General features: G+C 40.7%; 1 protein-coding gene across 1 annotated transcript in view; it reads left to right on the top strand.

The window, feature by feature from the left end:
• ARHGEF26 (Rho guanine nucleotide exchange factor 26) overlaps positions 1 to 19,989 on the top strand; it is a 229,365-nt gene that overhangs the window by 161,072 nt on the left and 48,304 nt on the right. The window contains 1 exon segment of the mRNA XM_040349186.1: positions 16,291 to 16,445. Coding sequence (XP_040205120.1) covers positions 16,291 to 16,445 — 155 coding nt within the window.

Raw genomic sequence — 19,989 nt, 5'->3', positions numbered from 1 at the left:
TAATTTGTTTTCACTTCTAAGTTTATAACCATTGTGTGTATTTTAGGAAAGATTTCAAAGCAAACCAAACTTTCCTGTTTTTCACACTCATTATTTCTGCAAATCACCTGGGATGTCTCTTCTTATTTTGACTTCATCTGTCTACACTTTCACTAACATAAATTGTTACCTTTTTAGTTTAGAGCACTAAACAGCTGTATTATGAAACATTTAAACCATCAGTCCAGCTGAAGCTGACCTTTTTAGTTTATTATAGCGAATGAAGAGTTACGCCATCAAACAAGATCACCTTGCACACAAATTCATGGTCTACAGAGATGCCGTAGTCATTACAAGGAGAGCATTATTCTCTCTCGTGGATTTAAAATAGTACAGTTGGGTCCATATATATTTGGACACAGGCACAATTTTTATACTTTTGGCTCTGTATGCCATCAGAATAAAATTAAAACTATCCAAATGAATTTTTAAGTGCCGACTTTTAGCTTTAATTCAAGGGGTTGAACATGAATATCAAGTACAAACTTTAGGAACTGCAACCATTTGTATACACAGTCCCTTCATTGCCAGGGATTAACATGTAATAGGACAAATGAACATAATCATAAATAAAATGTACATTTTTTATATTTTGTTGAGAATCCTTTACTGGCAATGACTGCCTGAAATCTGGGACCCATGGACACTACTAACGGACTGGGTTTCCTCCTTTCTGATCTTTTGCCAGGCTCTAACTGCAACTGTCTTCAGTTCTGTTTGTGGGTTTTTCTGCCTTTTAGTTCAGCAAGTGAAATGCATGCTCAATTGTGTTGAGATCAGGTGATCTGGGTTGAGATCAGGTCATTGCAGAATATTCTACCTTTCCTTCAAAAGCAACTCCGTTGCTTTTGAAGGAAAGGTAGAATATTCTGTTTTGGATCATTGTCCATCTGTACTGTGAAGCACCGCCCAATCAACTTTGCTGCATTTGGCTGAAGCTGGGCTGACAGTATATCTCTAAATACTGCAGAATTCATCAGGCTGTTTTTGTCTTTTGTCACATCATCAATAAACATCAATGACCCAGTGCCACTGGAAGCCATGCATGCCCATGCCATCACACTGCCTCCACCATGTTTTACAGATGACATTGTATGCTTTGGATCATGAGCTGTTCCAAGCCTTCTCCACACTTTTTTTCATCCCATCATTTTGGTACAGATTACTCTTGGTTTCATCCATCCAAACAATGCTTTTCCATAACTGGTCTGGCTTTTTTAGATGTTTTTTTGGCAAAAGTCTAATCTGGCTTTTCAATTCAAGCTTAAAGGGGTTGTAAAGGTAAAAAATGTTTTCCTAAATGGCTTCCTTTACCTGCTGTCCTCCTTCACTTACATCATCCTTCGATTTTGCTTTTAAATGTCCTAATTTCTTCTGAGAAATCCTCACTTTGTGTTCTTCTGTCTGTAACTCCACACAGTAATGCAAGGCTTTCTCCCTGGTGGGGAGTGTCATGCTCGCCCCCTCCCTTGGACTACAGGAGAGTCAGGACGCCCACTAACACACTGCTCCTTTCTCGATCTACAACGTAGAGAGCGTCCTGACTCTCCTGTAGTCCACTCCACACCAGGGAGAAAGACTCGCTTTACTGTGTGGAGTTACAGACAGAAGAGCATGAAGTGAGGATTTCTCAGAAGAAATAAGGACATTTAAAAGCAAAATCAAAGGATGAGGTAAGTGAAGGAGGACTGCTCTAAGGTAAAGAAAGCTATTTAGGAAAAAAAAAATTGTACCTTTACAACCCCTTTAATAATGGTTTGCACCATGGTGAACACTCTGTATTTGCTCTTGTGAAGTCTTCTCTTGATTGTAGACTTTAACATGGATGTGCCCACCTCCCGAAGTGTGGTCTTCACGTGTCTAGATGTTGTAAATGGTTTTTTCTCTACCATAGAGAGGATCCTGCAATCATCCCGATGTTAAAATCAACCAACAATAGCAGAAGTTGACCAAAGTGTGGCGGTAAAGAGCTGAAAAACCACATGATTTGGGGAAAGTTTGTTGAAAAAGTCCTGCCGTGTGTATGCATACCGAGTTCACGGCCAACACCCTTCAAACAAAAATTCCCAGAAAAGTTTGAAGTGCGACTGTGTGTATGAGGCTTTAGAACCAACCCCAGATCTTTTACCTGCTTGATTGATAAAGACATAATGAAGGAGTAGCCCACACCTGGCCATGAAACTGCTTTTGATTCAATTGTCCAATTACCTTTGGTCCTTTGAAAAAGGGAGGATGGCTATTCTTAAGAGCTGTGATTCCTATACCCTTCCTCTGATATGGATGTACATACCTTCAAATTTAACCTGAGAGTGTGCACTTTCAGTCCATATCCATTATAGAACTAATAGATTGAATCTGTTTTGGTAAATACCACAAAAAAAATTAAACTTGCGCTGCCTGTGTCCAAATATAATTAGACCTAACTGTATATTTTATATTAAGGAAAATGTAACTGCAAGAGTGTAATCACATTAAGAAGGGTGGTAGCACCCAATTCTCCAAAGCTGGCAAGAAACTGAAAAGGAGATCTTGCTGCTGTAGCCCTCAAAACATATAGAGGTAACCATTGGGTGATCTAACCTACTAGACTGTGCCTATAGCTACTGGCTGAACGAGCCAGCCATTTAAAAGTTATCCGGAGAAATTTAAGAACTGACGACTGTAACGGTCACCACCGTTTACGATATTCCATTCCATCGCACCACAACAGCTTATCCGACACTCCAACAGACACGATCCATTCCCCCAGAATTAAGACGAGACACAAGCTCTGTTCTTTCTGGTTTCAAAATGTATGAACGAATACTTTTAATGGTATCTTAGCTTTCTTATATACAGTACAAGCATGTTACGGTTAATCACAGGGCCAAAGACACACTCCACCCACACATCACACAATGGGGCTTCAATCACATTCTTTTAGATAATGACATTCAGAGGAGTTAAATATCCCCCAGACGTTCGGACCCCGCCAATAAGTGATTCACCTGCATAATACACATTCCTGTCAGATGTTTTGGCACCGGTCTGACATTATTATTATTATTATTATTATTATACAGGATTTATATAGCGCCAACAGTTTGCGCAGCGCTTTACATCAGGGAAGACAGTACAGTCACAATACAAATCAATACAGGAGGGATCAGAGGGCCCTGCTCGTTAGAGCTTACAATCTAGAAGGGAGGGTCAAGTGGAACAAAGGGTAGTTAGCTGTGGGGGATGATCAGATGGACTCAAATGAAAATACAGTTATGTGTGGGAAGGGTAGGCTTCTCTGAAGAGGAGGGTTTTCAGGGATCCTCTAAAAGCTGATAGATTGGGGTAAGGAGTTCCATAGGCACGGAGAAACTCTAGAAAAGTCCTGGAGACGAGCATGGGAGCAGGTGATGAGAGAGCTAGAGAGTAGGAGGTCTTAATTAACATGACCTAATTACTAATCATTATCCAAACAGCCTGTCTCCGCATACAGCTTGACAAGTCACATTCCACATCTTATACTTTTCACACAAACAGTGTTATTAGCATACATAATGAAAGGTCTTAGAAGCCAGGCTGAATTAACACCTAAAAGCTAGACATCTGACCTTTACAGACTTAATTAGTATCTCAACAGCCTAGGTTAAGCATTGAAGGAGACATCCTATTGACCTGTTGTGGACAGCATTAACCAAACTGTAATATTCCAAGATATCCTGCAAAACATGAATTATCATTTATCAGTCACCCTATGCCCAAAAGGGGCACAGGGTGACCCTAGACCCAAGAGTCATTGGTGACGCTGGCACAGGAGTACCCCCCATCCTTCAAAAGTCTCTGGGTGTCGAGGGTCATTCCGTTACAACGACCTATAAATGTTAGGTACTTAGTTATTAAAGTTTTTGCTTCAGGCAGGGATCCCCCTCAACAAACAATACTCCACCTCTTCTAATTGTTGAAGTATCGTGTTTCCCCGAAAATAAGCCCGGGTCTTATATTAATTTTGGCAACAAAAGACACAGTAGGGCTTATTTTCGGGGTAGGTCTTACCATATAATGTGATGTCTTCTCTCCCGCTCTCCCTCCTTGCCTGTCAGGAATCTCCAGTGTGAGTCAAGTTAAAATGCTTGTAAAATCATATGATCTACTCTATTACAGTACTATATAATGTACAATGTGTGTGATTCTGTAATATAAACGTGCCAAATACCTTCATTATAGCACCACTCTGTACTTCCGTGACGCGTCAGAGGCTCTTTTCCCCACTCCGAGCACTGCAGAGGGGGAGCCGTACCGAAGGTATTTGGAAAAATTATATTACAGAAACACACACATTGTACATTATATACTCCAGAAATAGAGTGGATTATAGGATTTTACAAGCATTTTAAACTAGGGCTTATTTTCGGGGTAGGGCTTGTATTGCAGCTCTCCTGGAAAATAATGCTAGGTCTTATTTTCGGGGTAGGTCTTATTTTCGGGGAAACACGGTAATAACATCATCACATAATGGCCAATAACCGTTTTTTCACATTTGGACATTTATCTGACAAATTCATTCACATGCTGATGTCTTATTTTAGTTTAAGACTATGGCATTTGGAGTTTCCCATCAAAGTGTCCAGGGTACACAGCTATATTATTGAAAGCTTCAAGCATCGGTCAACCTTTATTACAAAGAAGCCAAAGGATTTTACAATTGCTGAAAGTGTTCTCTTACAGCTTGCCACTTAAATGACTTTAAAAAGAAAAAAAATTGACGTTGCGTTACTTTTAACAATTTGTATTATTATTTCCAAGCATCTAAAATACACACACACGTGCACACACACACACAAACACAGCATACTGTATATAATAAAGTAGCAGATTCTGAAAGTAAATGACTTACGAATGACTAACTGGGTTCTGTCATGCCTATTGTGGTGTTTGTCCTTTTTCATTATTTTGCATGTTAGTCATTCTTTCTCTTCTTACAAGACGCTCCTTAATTACATATCAAGAAGTGTTGAACCTGAGGGAAGATCTGCCACGTCCTAACTCATCTTAGCCATTTCCTACCTTTCTTGGGCTGTGTTGCCAAATGTAGTGAATGGTGTGACGGTTTTCCTATTGTTTATGTTTTTCCGGAGTGAAAACAATTTGCATGGCCCTAAGGATCCAGTTGAATATAAAACATTTAAGAGAGTGAATCATGCTCAGTCTTTTGGAATGCAATGTATTTTTTATAAGATGCCAGGTACAGAACAGCAATTAACAAGTTTGGAAGAAAATGCATTCCTTCCTCGAATAATTAAGTTAATTTTCATAATTGTGTGAGTCGTCTAGCTGACTGCAGTACAGGTTTGAAAGAGATATTCTAGCTCCCCTGATGGCATTGTTCTCTCTAATTACACAGCTGACACTTTGTAAGACTACATAGTTGTTAGCTTTGGTTGTGGCAGTTTTTTTGGAGGTGGATAATTTCGTTTTTTTTTTGCTAGCAATTTACCCTGTCAAGATCACTAGTAATAAATAGGTGATATCTAGAACATAGCAGCACCAACATGGAGGTTGAGGTTTTGACAACAACCATCCAATATAATGAACAATCTGTTAAAGCAGGGGTGTCAAACTGGCGGCCCTCCAGATGTTCCGAAACTACAATCCCATCATGCCTCTGCCTGTGAGAGGCATGCTTGTAACTGTTAGCCTTGCAATGCCTCATGGGACTTGTAGTTTTGCAACAGCTGGAGGGCCGTCAGTTTGACACCCCTGTGTTAAAGCAATAGCATTTTCTATTTTTTTTTTTATAAATGAGGGAAATTGGCTTTTTCATTCACCAAGGAATTGTTTGAAAATGACAGCAGAGATGGTCCTAGGTGATTCTTATGAAGACAAGTAGACAAATCTGTTTGTTACCTAGAACAAGGCTGTAGCTGTAGTCCTAGAAAACCATGTGATTGCAATGGGGCTTAGATGCACAGTTGGCCCAGCACTGTCTGTTTACTTTATGATTCACTGTATGCTAATCACAATTGGATTTATTGACTATGGCAACATAAATGTGTCCACAGTTTGAGTCCTCTATACAACTGCATGAAAACAAAAACTATTGTATCAAGATAAGGATTGCTTTCCTGGCAAAGTAAAAATGAATATGCAAAAGCAACGTTTTTTTGGCACAAGGCATCATGAACATTTGTTTATCAAATCTGTATATTGCCTACATTAACACAAAATTTGTGTCTGCAATTATCTCTCACAAACATCCTCTAAAAATATCTCTTGTATTCTCTCTGGTGTAGGGAACAATATTACTGTATCCTGGACATAATAAAATAATGCCTCAATGGGAATATGGAGGTTAGCCAACAATGACTAAACATATGGAATGTCTTGTAATCTAAAGTGTTTTGTAATAAGATAATATGTTAGGAGATGTTAAGACATGTTCTTTGTTTTCTTAGCAGTACCTCTTATAGTGTAGTTGATTTTCATTACATCTAAGGCAGTGGTTCTCAACTCTTGTCCTCAGGACCCACTAACAGGTCAGGTTTGCAAGATAACTGAAATGCATCACAGTTGATATCATTTGCTGCTCAGGGATTGCAGTAGTCTAGTCTGCATCTTCCCAAGGTAATACTTAAAATCTGGTCTGGTCCTGAGGACAGGGGTTGAGAACCACTGATCTAAGGCAATGCCTATGAACACAGGGATATCAGTCCACTGTCCATCATTTTAATGCTCACTTTCCCTTGGCCTCTCTTTTTCTGTATGCTAGACATTGGTGTACCTACCACATCTGGTACATGGACCCGATCATTTTTTTACACCCTGTCCCCACAAAAAAAGTCTGAAAAATAAGGTGTTGCGCTAAATTGGGGGTGTGGCCAAATTGCTCTAACGGTGAATACGGTATAAAATGGCATAGTTGACAAAAAAAAAACTCCGCACACATGAGACAGTTCCACAAGACTGTGCCACAAGTGAGAGTCTAACAGACATATATACACATTCATTTTAATAAAATAAAACCATTTTCTTACATATACAGATCCCCCAACACAGACCACTCAGTACACATGAACTCTTCCAGCATAGACCCCTCAGCAAAGACTGACAGTCCACCCCGCCCAGTATATATATATATATATATTTTAGTAGTACAGACCCCCCCAGTACAACTCTTCCAGCCCCCCCTTCCCCCAGTACAGACCCCTCAGTGCAATCCTCTCAGTACAGTCAGACCCCAAACACAGACCCCTTAGTACAGACAGGCTGACCCCTCTCCACAGCATAGAGCCCTTAACACAGATGGTGCCCTCCAGCACAGATCAACCACCCCAGCACAGACTGATAACTCACCCCAGCACAGGCCCCTTAGTACAGACCCCTAAGTACAGAAACATCCCAAGTTGCAGCACCTTCACATATGTATCAGTCACCGATGATGTGTTTTTTTTTATTTTTAATGCTTTCATTTATCAATGTCATGGTATAGCTAGTAGTTGTTACAGTCAACAACTGCATTGATACAATCTATGATTATTACATGAAGGTGACAGATTTACCCATATGGATATACATACTAGGGTAGGCCCTTAACACTTGGGTAAATATAAATGCTGGGGGTTATGAACATGACACCCCTTGAATATATAAATGCCTAGGCATGTTCCTGAACCCCTATGGCAGTTATAGCGAACCTTGGCACTCCAGATGTTTTGGAACTACATTTCCTTTGATGCTCATGCACTCTGCAGTGTAGTTGAGCATCATGGGAAATGTAGTTCCAAAACATCTGGGGTGCCAAGGTTTGCTATCGCTGCCTGATGGGATTTAAATGCTGGGGTATGTTCCTGACCTACATGAGGGATATAAATGCTGGTGTATGCTCCTGACACCCGTGGGGATATAAATCTTGATATGTTCCTGACCAGTGCTGGGACAAGGCCATTTGGTGCCCAGGGCAAAGATGGCAAACTGCGTTTTTAAGAAAGAATCAATGTTTTTAAAACATGCCTCAAAATAACAAACATTTTTTATTTTATTTTTATCTGCCATTTTTATTAACAAAGTGCAGATAAAATTGTTGCCAGTTTGCCCCATCAATTGCCGCCAGTGTGCCCATCAAACGCAGCCACTGTGCCATCAAACGCAGCCAGTGTGCCATCAAACGCAGCCACTCAGTGGCTGCGTTTGATGGCACAGCTGAGTGTCTGTGTTTGATGGGCACAGTGGCTGCGTTTGATGGGCACAGTGGCTGCGTTTGATGGGCACAGTGGCTGCGTTTGATGGGCACAGTGGCTGCGTTGATTGCAATTGATGGGCACACTGGCGGCGATTGATGGGCACACTGGCGGAAATTGATGGGCACACTGGCGGTAATTGATGGTGTGTTGGCACAGTGGCTGCATGTGATGGGCACAGTGGCAACAATTGATGGCACAATGGCTGCGTTTGGTGGCACAGTGAGGCTGCAATTGATGTTTTTTTTTTGCTAGTCAGAGAAGGCATGGCTCAAAATAACACAAAAACACAAAGTGCTGATCACCTCAGTCAGCTTACCCTCCCCCCCCCCCAATACAGCCATTTAATTACTTGCTTTAACAGGTTTTTTTCTGTTCTGCTTACTTTTTAGAAGTCAGTAGTCTTCTTTGCAGTACTATAGCGTGGCACACTCTGGCTCCTTGTCAGGGCCGTCTTTATTATTGATTGGGCCCTGGGCAAACATTTTCTTGGGCCCCCCCCCTCATGCAATTTCACTCTCCAGCCTTACACCCCAAAAACTGGTCCAGGCTCACTGATTGGTTGCTAGAGGTTACTGAACATTATTACTGCTCACTGATTGGTGGCTGAAAGTTACAGTTTTTAATGAATTTGTATCTTTTTATCATCCATTTACTGTATTTACAACATATCCCTGCAGAGAAACAATAAGTAGCATACTTATGCACCAAAAACATGTAAGCGGACACAAAAGAGGTACCAAACTTACACACCAGAAACATGTCCACAGAATTCCACTGAGGGGGGCACAATACTGGGGCTGGGAGACCTCATATCAGGGATTCAGGAGGAAAGAGTACAGGTGGGGCGTGGGAGGGCAAAGACCAGGGGGGTCAGGAGGGAAGAGTATGGGGGTGGTAGGGCACAGTGCAGGGGTCAGTAAGGCACAATACAGGGCTGGGAGGGCACACATCAGGGGGGTCAGGAGAAAAGAGTACAGAGGGTGGAGGGCACAGTACAAGGTCAGGAGAGCACAACACGTGGATAGGAGGGCACAATATGGGGGACAGGAGGGCCCACACCAGAGTATGGGGGGGGGGTGGGTGGGCACAGTACAAGGGCTGGGGACACAATATAGGGGTCAGGTGGGTACAGTACAGGGGCTGGGACACAATATAGGGGTCAGGTGGGTACAGTACAGGGGCTGGGGGCACACATCAGGGGGGGTCAGGAGGACACAGTGCAGGGGCTGGTAGAGCACACACCAGGGGGGGTCAGGAGGGAAGAGTGGGAGGGCACATGCCGGGAGGGGGGGTTTGGATGGCACAGTGATCAGGAGGGTACAGTACATGGGTTGGGAGGGCACACACTAGGGGGGTCAGGAGGGCATACACCACAGGCAGTGGCAATCATTAATGAGCCCAATGTCTCCCATTGCTACATGAAAAAAACATCCCCCCATTTCTCAGCTACTATAACAGGCAGCACTTCTATGCTAAGCTGCAGTAGATAAGCAGACTTAGCATAGAGGTGCTGCAAGTGAATCCAAGATGTGCTGCTAGATGAGTTTACCTCCGTCCGGACACACTAGCTCGAGACTCGGCTCCCTCACTGCTCAGTAACTTCGCTATGACACCACCCACATCCCGGCAGGTGCAATCTCATAGGACGTCTATCCCATCTATAGCCAGAAGGCTCCGCCTCACTGATGTTCCAGAGTGCCTGCAAAATAGCCGGGGGAGGTACAGGGGGCGGAGATAGCAGTCAGTGCAGAGAGTGGGCAGCAATCCCTAACACTTGTTGATTTGCGATGTGCTGTGCTGACCGCGGCTCTCACGCCGCTGGAATGGACCAACTGACTCCATAGGGGGAGTATGTATACAAAGAGGAAAGGGAGCCAGGAGGTGTGGAGCGCACTTGGCAGCCACTGCCGCTGCCCGCGCTTACTACTAGTCTATATGACACACAAGTGTACTGGTCTGGCGGGCTGCGGCCGCGGCTGCCTGTTTGTCAGAACTGCGCCCCCCCTCCTATACGGAATGGTAGTGCCCAGGGCACTCGCCCCGCCCGCCCCTGCCTTGTACCGGCCCTGTTCCTGACACACGTGGGAATATAAATGTTAGGGTAGGTTCCTGATAAACTTGGGTAAAAATAAATTCTGGGGTATGTTCCTAAAATCCTTGAGGGGAACAAATGATGAGGTAAGTTCTTGACACCTGTGGGGATATACAGTGGGGATCGAAAGTTTGGGCACCCCAGGTAAAAATTGGTATTAATGTGCATAACGAAGCCAAGGAAATATGGAAAAATCTCCAAAAGGAATCAAATTACAGATTAGACATTCTTATAATATGTCAAAAAAAGTTAGATTTTATTTCCATCATTTACACTTTCAAAATTACAGAAAACAGAAAAATGGAGAATGAAGAATTTATAGCATGCACTGCCCCCTTTGCAAAGCTGAGACCTGCCAGTGTCATGGATTGTTCTCAATCATCGTCTGGGAAGACCAGGTGATGTCAATCTCAAAGGTTTTAAGTGCCCAGACTCATCTGACCTTGCCCCAACAATAAGCACCATGGGTTCTTCTAAGCAGTTGTCTAGAAAACTGAAACTGAAAATAGTTGACGCTCACAAAGCTGGAGAAGGCTATAAGAAGATAGCAAAGCGTTTTCAGATGTCAATATCCTCTGTTCGGAATGTAATTAAGAAATGGCAGTCATCAGGAACAGTGGAAGTTAAAGCAAGATCTGGAAGACCAAGAAAAATATCAGACAGAACAGCTCGCAGGATTGTGAGAAAAGCAATTCAAAACCCACGTTTGACTGCACGATCCCTCCAGATCCCTCCAGAAAGATCTGGTACACTATTCCACTATAAAGCGATACTTGTACAAATATGGTCTTCATGTTAGAGTCATCAGAAGAAAACCTCTTCTACATCCACACAAATCAGCATTTGAACTTTGCAAATGAACATATAGACAAGCCTGATGCATTTTGGAAACAAGTTCTGTGGACCGATGAGGTTAAAATAGAACTTTTTGGCCGGAATGAGCAAAGGTACATTTGGAGAAGAAAGGGCACAGAATTTAATGAAAAGAACCTCTGTCCAACTGTTAAGCATGGGGGTGGATCAATCATGCTTTGGGGTTGTATTGCAGACAGTGGCACAGGGAACATTTCACGAGTAGAAGGAAAAATGGATTCAATAAAATTTCAGCAAATTTTGGATGGTAACTTGATGCCATCTGTGAAAAAGCTGAAGTTAAAGAGAGGATGGCTTCTACAAATGGATAATGATCCTAAACACACCTCAAAATCCATGGGGGATTACATCAAGAGGCGTCAACTGAAGGTTTTGCCATGGCCTTCACAATCTCCTGACGTCAGCATAATTGAAAATCTATGGATAGACCTTAAAAGAGCAGTGCGTGACAGACAGCCCAGAAATCTCAAAGAACTGGAAGACTTTTGTAAGGAAGAATGGGCAAAGATACCTCCAAACAAGAATTGAAAGACTCTTGGCTGGCTACAAAAAGCTTTTACAAGCTGTGATACTTGCCAAAGGGGGCAGTACAAGATATCCACTCTGCAGGGTGCCCAAACTTTTGCAGACGGCATTTTTTTGTTTTCTGTAATTTTGAAAGTGTAAATCATGGGTCTTCAAACTATGGCCCTCCAGGTGTTCAGGAACTACAATTCCCATCATGCCTAGTCATGTCTGTGAATGTCAGAGTTTTGCAATGCCTCATGGGATTTGTAGTTCCGCAACAGCTGGAGGGCCGCAGTTTGAGGATCCCTGGTGTAAATGATGGAAATAAAATCAAACTTTTTTGACATATAAGAATGTCTAATCTGTAATTTGATGCCTTTTGGAGATTTTTCCATCTTTCCTTGGCTTCGTTATGCACATTAATACACATTTTTACCTGGGGTGCCCAAACTTTCGATCCCCATTGTACATTCTGAGGTTTGTTCTGATAGTTGCACAGTAAGCTGTCTGAATGAGCAGGAAAACAGTTCAACATTACAAAACAAATCCAGTTGAATGTGGCCAAATACTTCAAGCTAGTCATCCATGAGATATAATCCTGGGGCTCTATATTGCCTTTAAAGTTGTTACAAAGCCTAAATATTTTCTTACCTTAATGCATTCCCTACATTAGGATAACAATTGTATTGGTATAAGTTTTGCCCCCTCACCCCCCTTAAACTTACCTAAGCCCTCATTTGATCCAGTGCTAGGCTTTGCTGTTGCAGTGAGAGCCACTGCTGTCAGTCAAATCCCGTGATGAGGGGGAATGGCTGAACCATGCTGTCTGTGTCTATGGACACAGGCAATATGGCTCGGGATCAAAGCCTGCAGGTGTGCTACAATAGAAAACGGCTTCCTATGGTGGAAAACAGAGAAGAGGAGTAGCCAGGAGTACCGGCAGGGACCCCAGAAAAAGATTGGGGCCACTCTGTGCACAGACCAGGTAAGTATAACCTGTTTGTTATCTAAAAAAAGAACTACGGTATATGTTTTACAACCACTTTAATAAACCTACAAATGCAAAATAAAAATATAGTGCTGTAGACCTCTCTGGGTTCTGTTTTCAGGTGTGTCTATTCTCTCACTGGATCCTATTGAGCCACCTTTGTATGCATCTCAACTGGCACCTACACATACACTTGGAAGTAGCCAGGTGGCAAGTGGCTCCCCTGCCTCTCCCCTCTCTCTACGGCTAAGCTGTCACGTCCCCTCTGGACAGTGTAAGACACTCGGGACTCGCCCTTCCCCACCCAGAAGTTCTGGAAAGCAGTGCTCTGCGACCTGAAACCAGTGGCAATGATTTATTTAATAATATATGTTTTGCGCACAGAAATAAGCACATTATGCATTGGGGAATGTCAAATGCATTGTAAGCAATGAGGTGGTTTAAAAAAAAGTGTTTAATATTAGTTTACTTTTTGTTACTGTATTAGATCAGTGTTTTATGGTAATTGCTTAATTTATTTATGTCCATTTTATAGAACAAGGCAAGGAACAAAGAGAATGTGTAGAGGGTAGTAAACAATAGCCTGTACGTTGTTTTTATGTTATATTTATTGTATTGTCTTGGAAAAAAAAGTAATAAAATAATTTTGTAAAAAAAAAAAAACAATAGCCACCAATTAGTTTTTTTTTATTTTATAAATCGTTTATTGAAAAGTAAATGATGGGTTCCTGCACCTTCTGAAAAAGTTTTGCCTTGCTGCAAAAACCTTTATGTGATGCTAGAAAAATAATTTATTCAATTCTTATTAAAACACTATATTGACAAATAGTGGTACGGTAATTAGTGCACATTGTTTTTATCATCCAGTTATTATCTAGTCTACACAGTCTTCTACAAAATATGTGCTTAGTTTGGTGTCTTTGGTGTAACATTCTTACTCACAGCAGTCACAGAATAATACTATTTTTACCTGAATAATATATCATATCAAAAAGTCAAAATGTGCATAGCAATACTTGTTTATGCATTTTAGGCAGTAGAGAATGTCATATTTGAAATTCCTTCGGATTTCAGTTTAGGGGAGAAAAATGTAAACACCTGGTTCTTTTTTTAGCCTCCTAACCCTTGCTTTTTGAAAAGCAAAGACAAAACCATTTTTTTACAGTATAACAAGGGTTATACCTAGATTCCATATTGGCAGAGGATTGGTTAAGTTGGCTGCTTGTTGTTTTTCCATCTGAACTGTCCCGCTGCATTGACTCCTCACAGGAAACGTTCGACTTTTATTTAGGAAAGGAGTTACCAGTGCTGGCGCATTGCCCTTCAGTGTCTTGGCACAGCGTAAAGACATTTGATCAGGCATCCACCAGTCCCATGGTCTGGCTTAGAACCAAGAGATCCATTACTTTTCTCTTTGTAGTCATTAACCCTTCATTATAATATTAAATACTGATAATTAAATGGGTGTGAGGTGACATTAAGACATTTAAAAAAAGCAGAACAGCTTTAACTGTTATATAAGCAAGTTCTGATTATTTAAATTATTTGCTCAACCATACTTTTCAGATTTATTACTTTTAGGCTGTTTTATCATTTAGCATTTTAACCATATACCAGTTTGTGATTCATATAGACGTAACACATGGCGACAAGCCACATTAAATATCATTTCATCAGTCTTTGTTAGCAATATAGATCCTCCCTGGGTTGAGCGAATGTAACTTGCACAGATCTGGTATTCACAACGTTTTTGGACCTCGCCCATCTCTTTCCTGATCTATGTGTCACCTGTGCAGCATTTTCTGGGTATCAATTGGGTGGTAGTGTTATGTTGTGGTAACGTTCACAGAACATAACCCTTACCCCATTCAGGAACGTTCTGTAATAGTAAAGTAATATATATTAGATTATTTCTAAGTGATGTCATACTATAAATGAACATGCAATTATGATATCTAGACTTTTTAAGTTATGTAAATGAAGAAAGTTATAACATAGAGACATGCTCAGGCATAGGCAACAAAAAAAGCAGTGTGAAGAAAAGGGAAATGCTGAATTATTCTGAGTAGAGTAATTTAAGGACAAAAGAGTGTTATTCAAGGTAAAGACAAAAGAATATGAGATAAATAAAGTTCATCTGTATAGGTAAGCCACCTGCTAACCTGAACACAGCAGTGAATAATATGTGCCATAATGTGCCTGATTGAATCACCTATTTACTATAACATAATTCCCTATGTCGGCCCCACTGGGCCTCAAAAGCTATTCAGTGCAAACACAAACTCCCCTTCCCCAACCCTCCCCAATTGACCTTGCTCACACCTGAGGGATAGGCAGCTTTGGCACTGTACATTGCATTGTGGGATGGAAAGGGACTGCTGTCTTGATACCATCTACAGTATGTCGGGAGTGAAACAGTAGTGCTCATGAATGTTACTTTTAATGTAACAGATATACCACTTGTGTTACAGAACCATTTGGCATGCTACTTTGCCTAGGAATATCTTTAACAAGTGTGTGTGGGTCAATGTTGGCTGTATTTACCATGGACATTCAAGTATTATAGTTTCAATGACCTCCTTGCTGCTGCTGTGACCTTTTAATGTAAAATTGCTCCATAATAATTTCATAGTACCTGCAGTTTAGGGATCAGTGAGGGTTGGTTTTAAAGCTTGTTTATTGCTTTTTATATTGTACTGTATAATAACTTTAACAAAGAAAATTGTATTTTTTTGATCTGTTAAATATACCATTGGAAGCATTTGGTTTGTGCAAAAAAAAAAAAATGCAGATCTTGTCAGTAATTCAGTGCTGTCCTGTGTCTTCTGAAAACTCCCCCTGCTATCCTTACAAGTCTTTAGTGATTTTAAATGTAAATTTTTTTCTTGAAAAAAATAACAAACATGTTATACTGTAATTATCTACTCTGTACAGTGGTTTTGCACAGAGCAGTCTCAATACTTCTCTTCTGGGGTCATCCACCAGCGCTCCTGGCTCCTCCCCCTTGACCAGTGCACCCAGTAGCAAGCTATGGGGGCACTGGTGCATGCTCACTTCCGAGCTCTGCTCTATGCATCTTTAGGACACACAGAGCCATGGTTTGGCCCTGCCCTTCGCACTCTCCTCATTGGCTCACTGCCTGTGATTGGCTCTTGCTGCTGTGTCTCAGCCAATGAGGAGAGAGAGACCTGGGACAGCCGAGGCTCCCGTGCACATCGCTGGAACTCGGGTAAGGATTAGCGGGCTGTAGGGAACTGCAGCACATAGGTTTTTTTACCTTCATGCATAGAATGCATAAAGGTAAAAAATGTTCAGCTATTCAAAACCACTTTAAGATCTGTCTGTGATCTGAGAGTGGGAGTGGTTGAATAGTTAAGCAAAAGACACCAGGCAGGGCTTTACCCTAAGAACTCAAAGACTTTGGGTGTGCACCACTGCAAAAACTATTGCAGTTGGTAGTCCATTAGTATAAAAGTAAAGGGGTATTTTATGTGACCTTCATTTGCATATTGTATTTTTAATTTATTATATGCTCCGTTATTATCTTTTAACTGACCACATATACTATGCTTCTTTAGCCATTCCCATTGGTGTCTTCCTCGCGTTGGTTACTGAAGCGGGGTGAGCTTACATCCTATGTAGAGGACTCTGGCATTTTCTCCAAGAGAACAACAAAACAACAAGTCTACTTCCTCCTCTTCAATGACGTGCTGATCATCACAAAGAAAAAAAGGTAATTTCTGCCTTTTCATACATATATTATATCTTTCCACCAGTGAGATTTCAGTGCCTGGCTGTTTGTATTCAGCCCGATCAACAGCCTGTCTAGCTAATGACCAAAACATGTCAGGAAGTTACAAATGTCCGCTCAGAAAAAATCCCCTAGATTCCAAATACAAGAAAGTGAGAATAAATATACAGTTTATACTCTCACATAGCTGTATATTTTAAATGACCCATCCCCTCCAAAAGTATTATACAGTTGTTGATGGATTCTAGCGATGGTAAGATTTGAGATTCAGGTCCCAGTATTCCATACGTCATGTGAATGTTACAAGAAGCTCCCACCCTCCTGGTTTCATGTATAAATTACACCTGTCCCCACACTATGTGCCTTGATGTTTTTACATATCCCTTTATAAGCAGTTAAAAAAGCTTTAACATTTTTATGTCAACGTATTTTATGTATTGTGTTACTTTTATATGTGTATATTAATAAAAAAAAGTGTACATTTTATATATGCCCTTAACGTTGATTTTTCAAATCATTACATTTCCTAAAGTTAAAAAGAAGCAGGGATATCAGTCCCTCTGTTGTGAATTTTTGGGCAGTATCACAACATTCTTTAGCAGTGGAAGTATAAACATTGTAACAAGTTGTCTTTTAGATCAAAGGATTATACTTTGGTGTGTAAATGAGGAAAGTTTAACCACTTAAACACTAAACCTTTTTCCTGACATTTGTTGGTTTCAAGCTGAAATCATTTTTTTTTCTGCTTGTTCAGAATATTTTAATGTGCATAGTCTGGGCATGGGTTCACTTTAAGTTGTTTTCTATAGTAGTAAATGAGTCTTGATTAGCAGAAGGTGTGAAAATATATGCTGGTGGCAACAGAGCTAAAACTATGGCTGGAAAATGTCTCCCTTAGGTTTCTTATGACATAAAAAAATACTGATGTATCAACCCATTAGACTCCACCTTTAGCCAAAGCTTTTTCTTTGGTGTCCTTTTTAACCACTTAAGACCCGTACCAATATGCAGGTAAAGGACCAGGCCTCTCTTAGCGATTTGGCGCTGCGTCGCTTTAACTGACAATTGCGCGGTCGTGCAACGTGGCTCTCAAATAAAATTGGCGTCCTTTTTTTCCCACAAATAGAGCTTTCTTTTGGTGGTATTTGATCACCTCCGTGGTTTTTATTTTTTTGCGCTATAAACAAAAACAGAGCGACATTTTTGAAAAAAAATCAATATTTTTTACTTTTTGCGACAATAAATATCCCCAAAAAAGATTAAAAAAAAAGTTAAGGTAAAAAATTAAGGTAAAAAAAAAAAAGTCCTTTAGAACCACTTTAACTTGACGGTCAGTCACACATTGGAGGAAGCAATAAATCATGTGCCCGTTCAGCTCTTGTAACCATATTGCAGCCCTGGCCCTAGTTATAAAACCAATCTGTAGCTGGGTATGATTTTTTTTACACCTCTCTTCCCCAGCTCTACATGCAAGAGTAAATAGAGCCTCTAGGTGTAAGAAGACCTAAAATGTATCTAATGCAAGAGCATGTGTTTTCATGTTTTAGCTCAAATTCAGATGCATGTGGCATCGTTGGTTTTCCTATTGTGTACCGAAGTTATGTTTGTAGAGGTTTTCAAAGATTGTCCACCGGAATATAAAATTACGCAAAACCTCTCATCAAGGAAGCCCATGGATCCCTCACTCTGTACCTTACAGAGAGCGAAGGACTGTGTGAGGTCAGACATTCTTCCAAACCAATCCTTCTGGGATTTTGTGAAAGCCCAAGCCTCACCATTAGCTTGGTTCCTCAATCCTCATTGGCTTTACTAGATACTTGTGAGGAAAAATAATATTGTAGAATCATACAAGATGGCTTCTGTCACTTTAACTTGTATACAGTAAGCCATAGTAAAGAGCAAGGAAGGAGTGCAATGTGCAGTAACCCATAGCAATCAATCATGTGACTGTGCATGATCAGATTATTTCTTATTGGTTACTTTATCCCAGATTATTGTTCTTTGTACTGCTTCATTAAATACGCCTATTCATGTTAATAACCCCCTTGATTTTTGGCATTAGATCTGCAGTGCATGGAAAAATAATATTTCCCTGTAAATAATCCCTTATAACAGTGTATTCAGCATAACTGTGTGCTGACTGAATTTGTCATGCTTTCTCCTCATTACCTCAGGCTCTTCATTGTGTTCAGACATGAAATTCCATATCTCGGATATAATTGCATTCCATTGCTGGGCATATTTAGAAAATCATTTGAAACACCTTTAACTTGTAGTTATGTATTTTAGAAAAGCAAGTTAGTAATCCAATTATTAAAGTGGTTGTAAACCCTCCCCCACAACTTTATCCCATGTAAATCAGCATAAAAAACCCTAATGAACACTACTTGTAGAAATATCCTTACTTGCTTAGTATTGTTGTAATCCTTTTTGTTCTTTAGAATGACGTCACTGGAGCATGCCCAGATCTCCCCTGATTTACGGCACACTCTGTTTGCTTGTCTGTCTGTTATCAGGACTTTCTATAGTGAAATCCCATGAGACTGCATAATCACTCAGAGCTTCCTCCTACACCCCATGTGACCATGTGACATCACATGAAGGGTAAACTTGGGCATGGGACTGAATTATTGCAGTTTTATCAGCTGAAGCTGATAAGACTGACATAGGCAAACACTAGATGATCGGCACAAGTAAATACTATGACATTAAACAAGTGGCTATGAGCAGGGAAGCAGGGTTGCCATAGAAATGTTGGATTGAGAAGGAGGCTTGGTTAACAGTACAGGAAGTGCTTAATGTATGGTCGGAAATGCACTCTATGTGGACTCGGAAAACAATACTTAAGATGGCACTGCCTTACCTCTGGAAACAAGTTTTTTTAAAGTTTCTTTAACCACTTAAGACCCAGACCTTTAGGCAGCTAAAGGACCCGGACAGTTTTTGCGATTCGGCACTGCGTCGCTGACAATTGCGCGGTCATGCGACGTGGCTGCCAAACAAAATTGGCGTCCTTTTTTTCCCACAAAAAGAGCTTTCTTTTGGTGGTATTTGATCACCTCTGCGGTTTTTATTTTTTGTGCTATAAACAAAAATAGAGCGACAATTTTGAAAAAAATGCAATATTTTTTACTTTTTGCTATAATAAATATCCCCCAAAAATATATATATAAAAATAATTTCCTCCGTTTAGGCCGATACATATTCTTCCACCTATTTTTGGTAAAAAAATCGCAATAAGCGTTTATCGTTTGGTTTGCGCAAAATTTATAGCGTTTACAAAATAGGGGATAGTTTTATTGCATTTTTTTTTTTTTTTTTAAACTACTAATGGCAGCGATCAGTGATTTTTTCCGTGACTGCGATTATGGCGGACACTTCGGAAAATGTTGACATTTTTGGGACCATTGTCATTTTCACAGCAAAAAATGCATTTAAAATGGGAGTTTGGGAGTTAACCACAAGGGGGTGCTGAATGGGTTATGTGTGACCTCATTTGTGTTTCTAACTGTAGGGGGGGGTATGG

This window comes from Rana temporaria, chromosome 4 (assembly GCF_905171775.1).
Source record: "Rana temporaria chromosome 4, aRanTem1.1, whole genome shotgun sequence".
NCBI lineage: Eukaryota > Metazoa > Chordata > Amphibia > Anura > Ranidae > Rana > Rana temporaria.
The sequence above is the reverse complement of the archived record's forward strand: the minus strand, read 5'-3'. Positions and strand labels throughout refer to the sequence as shown.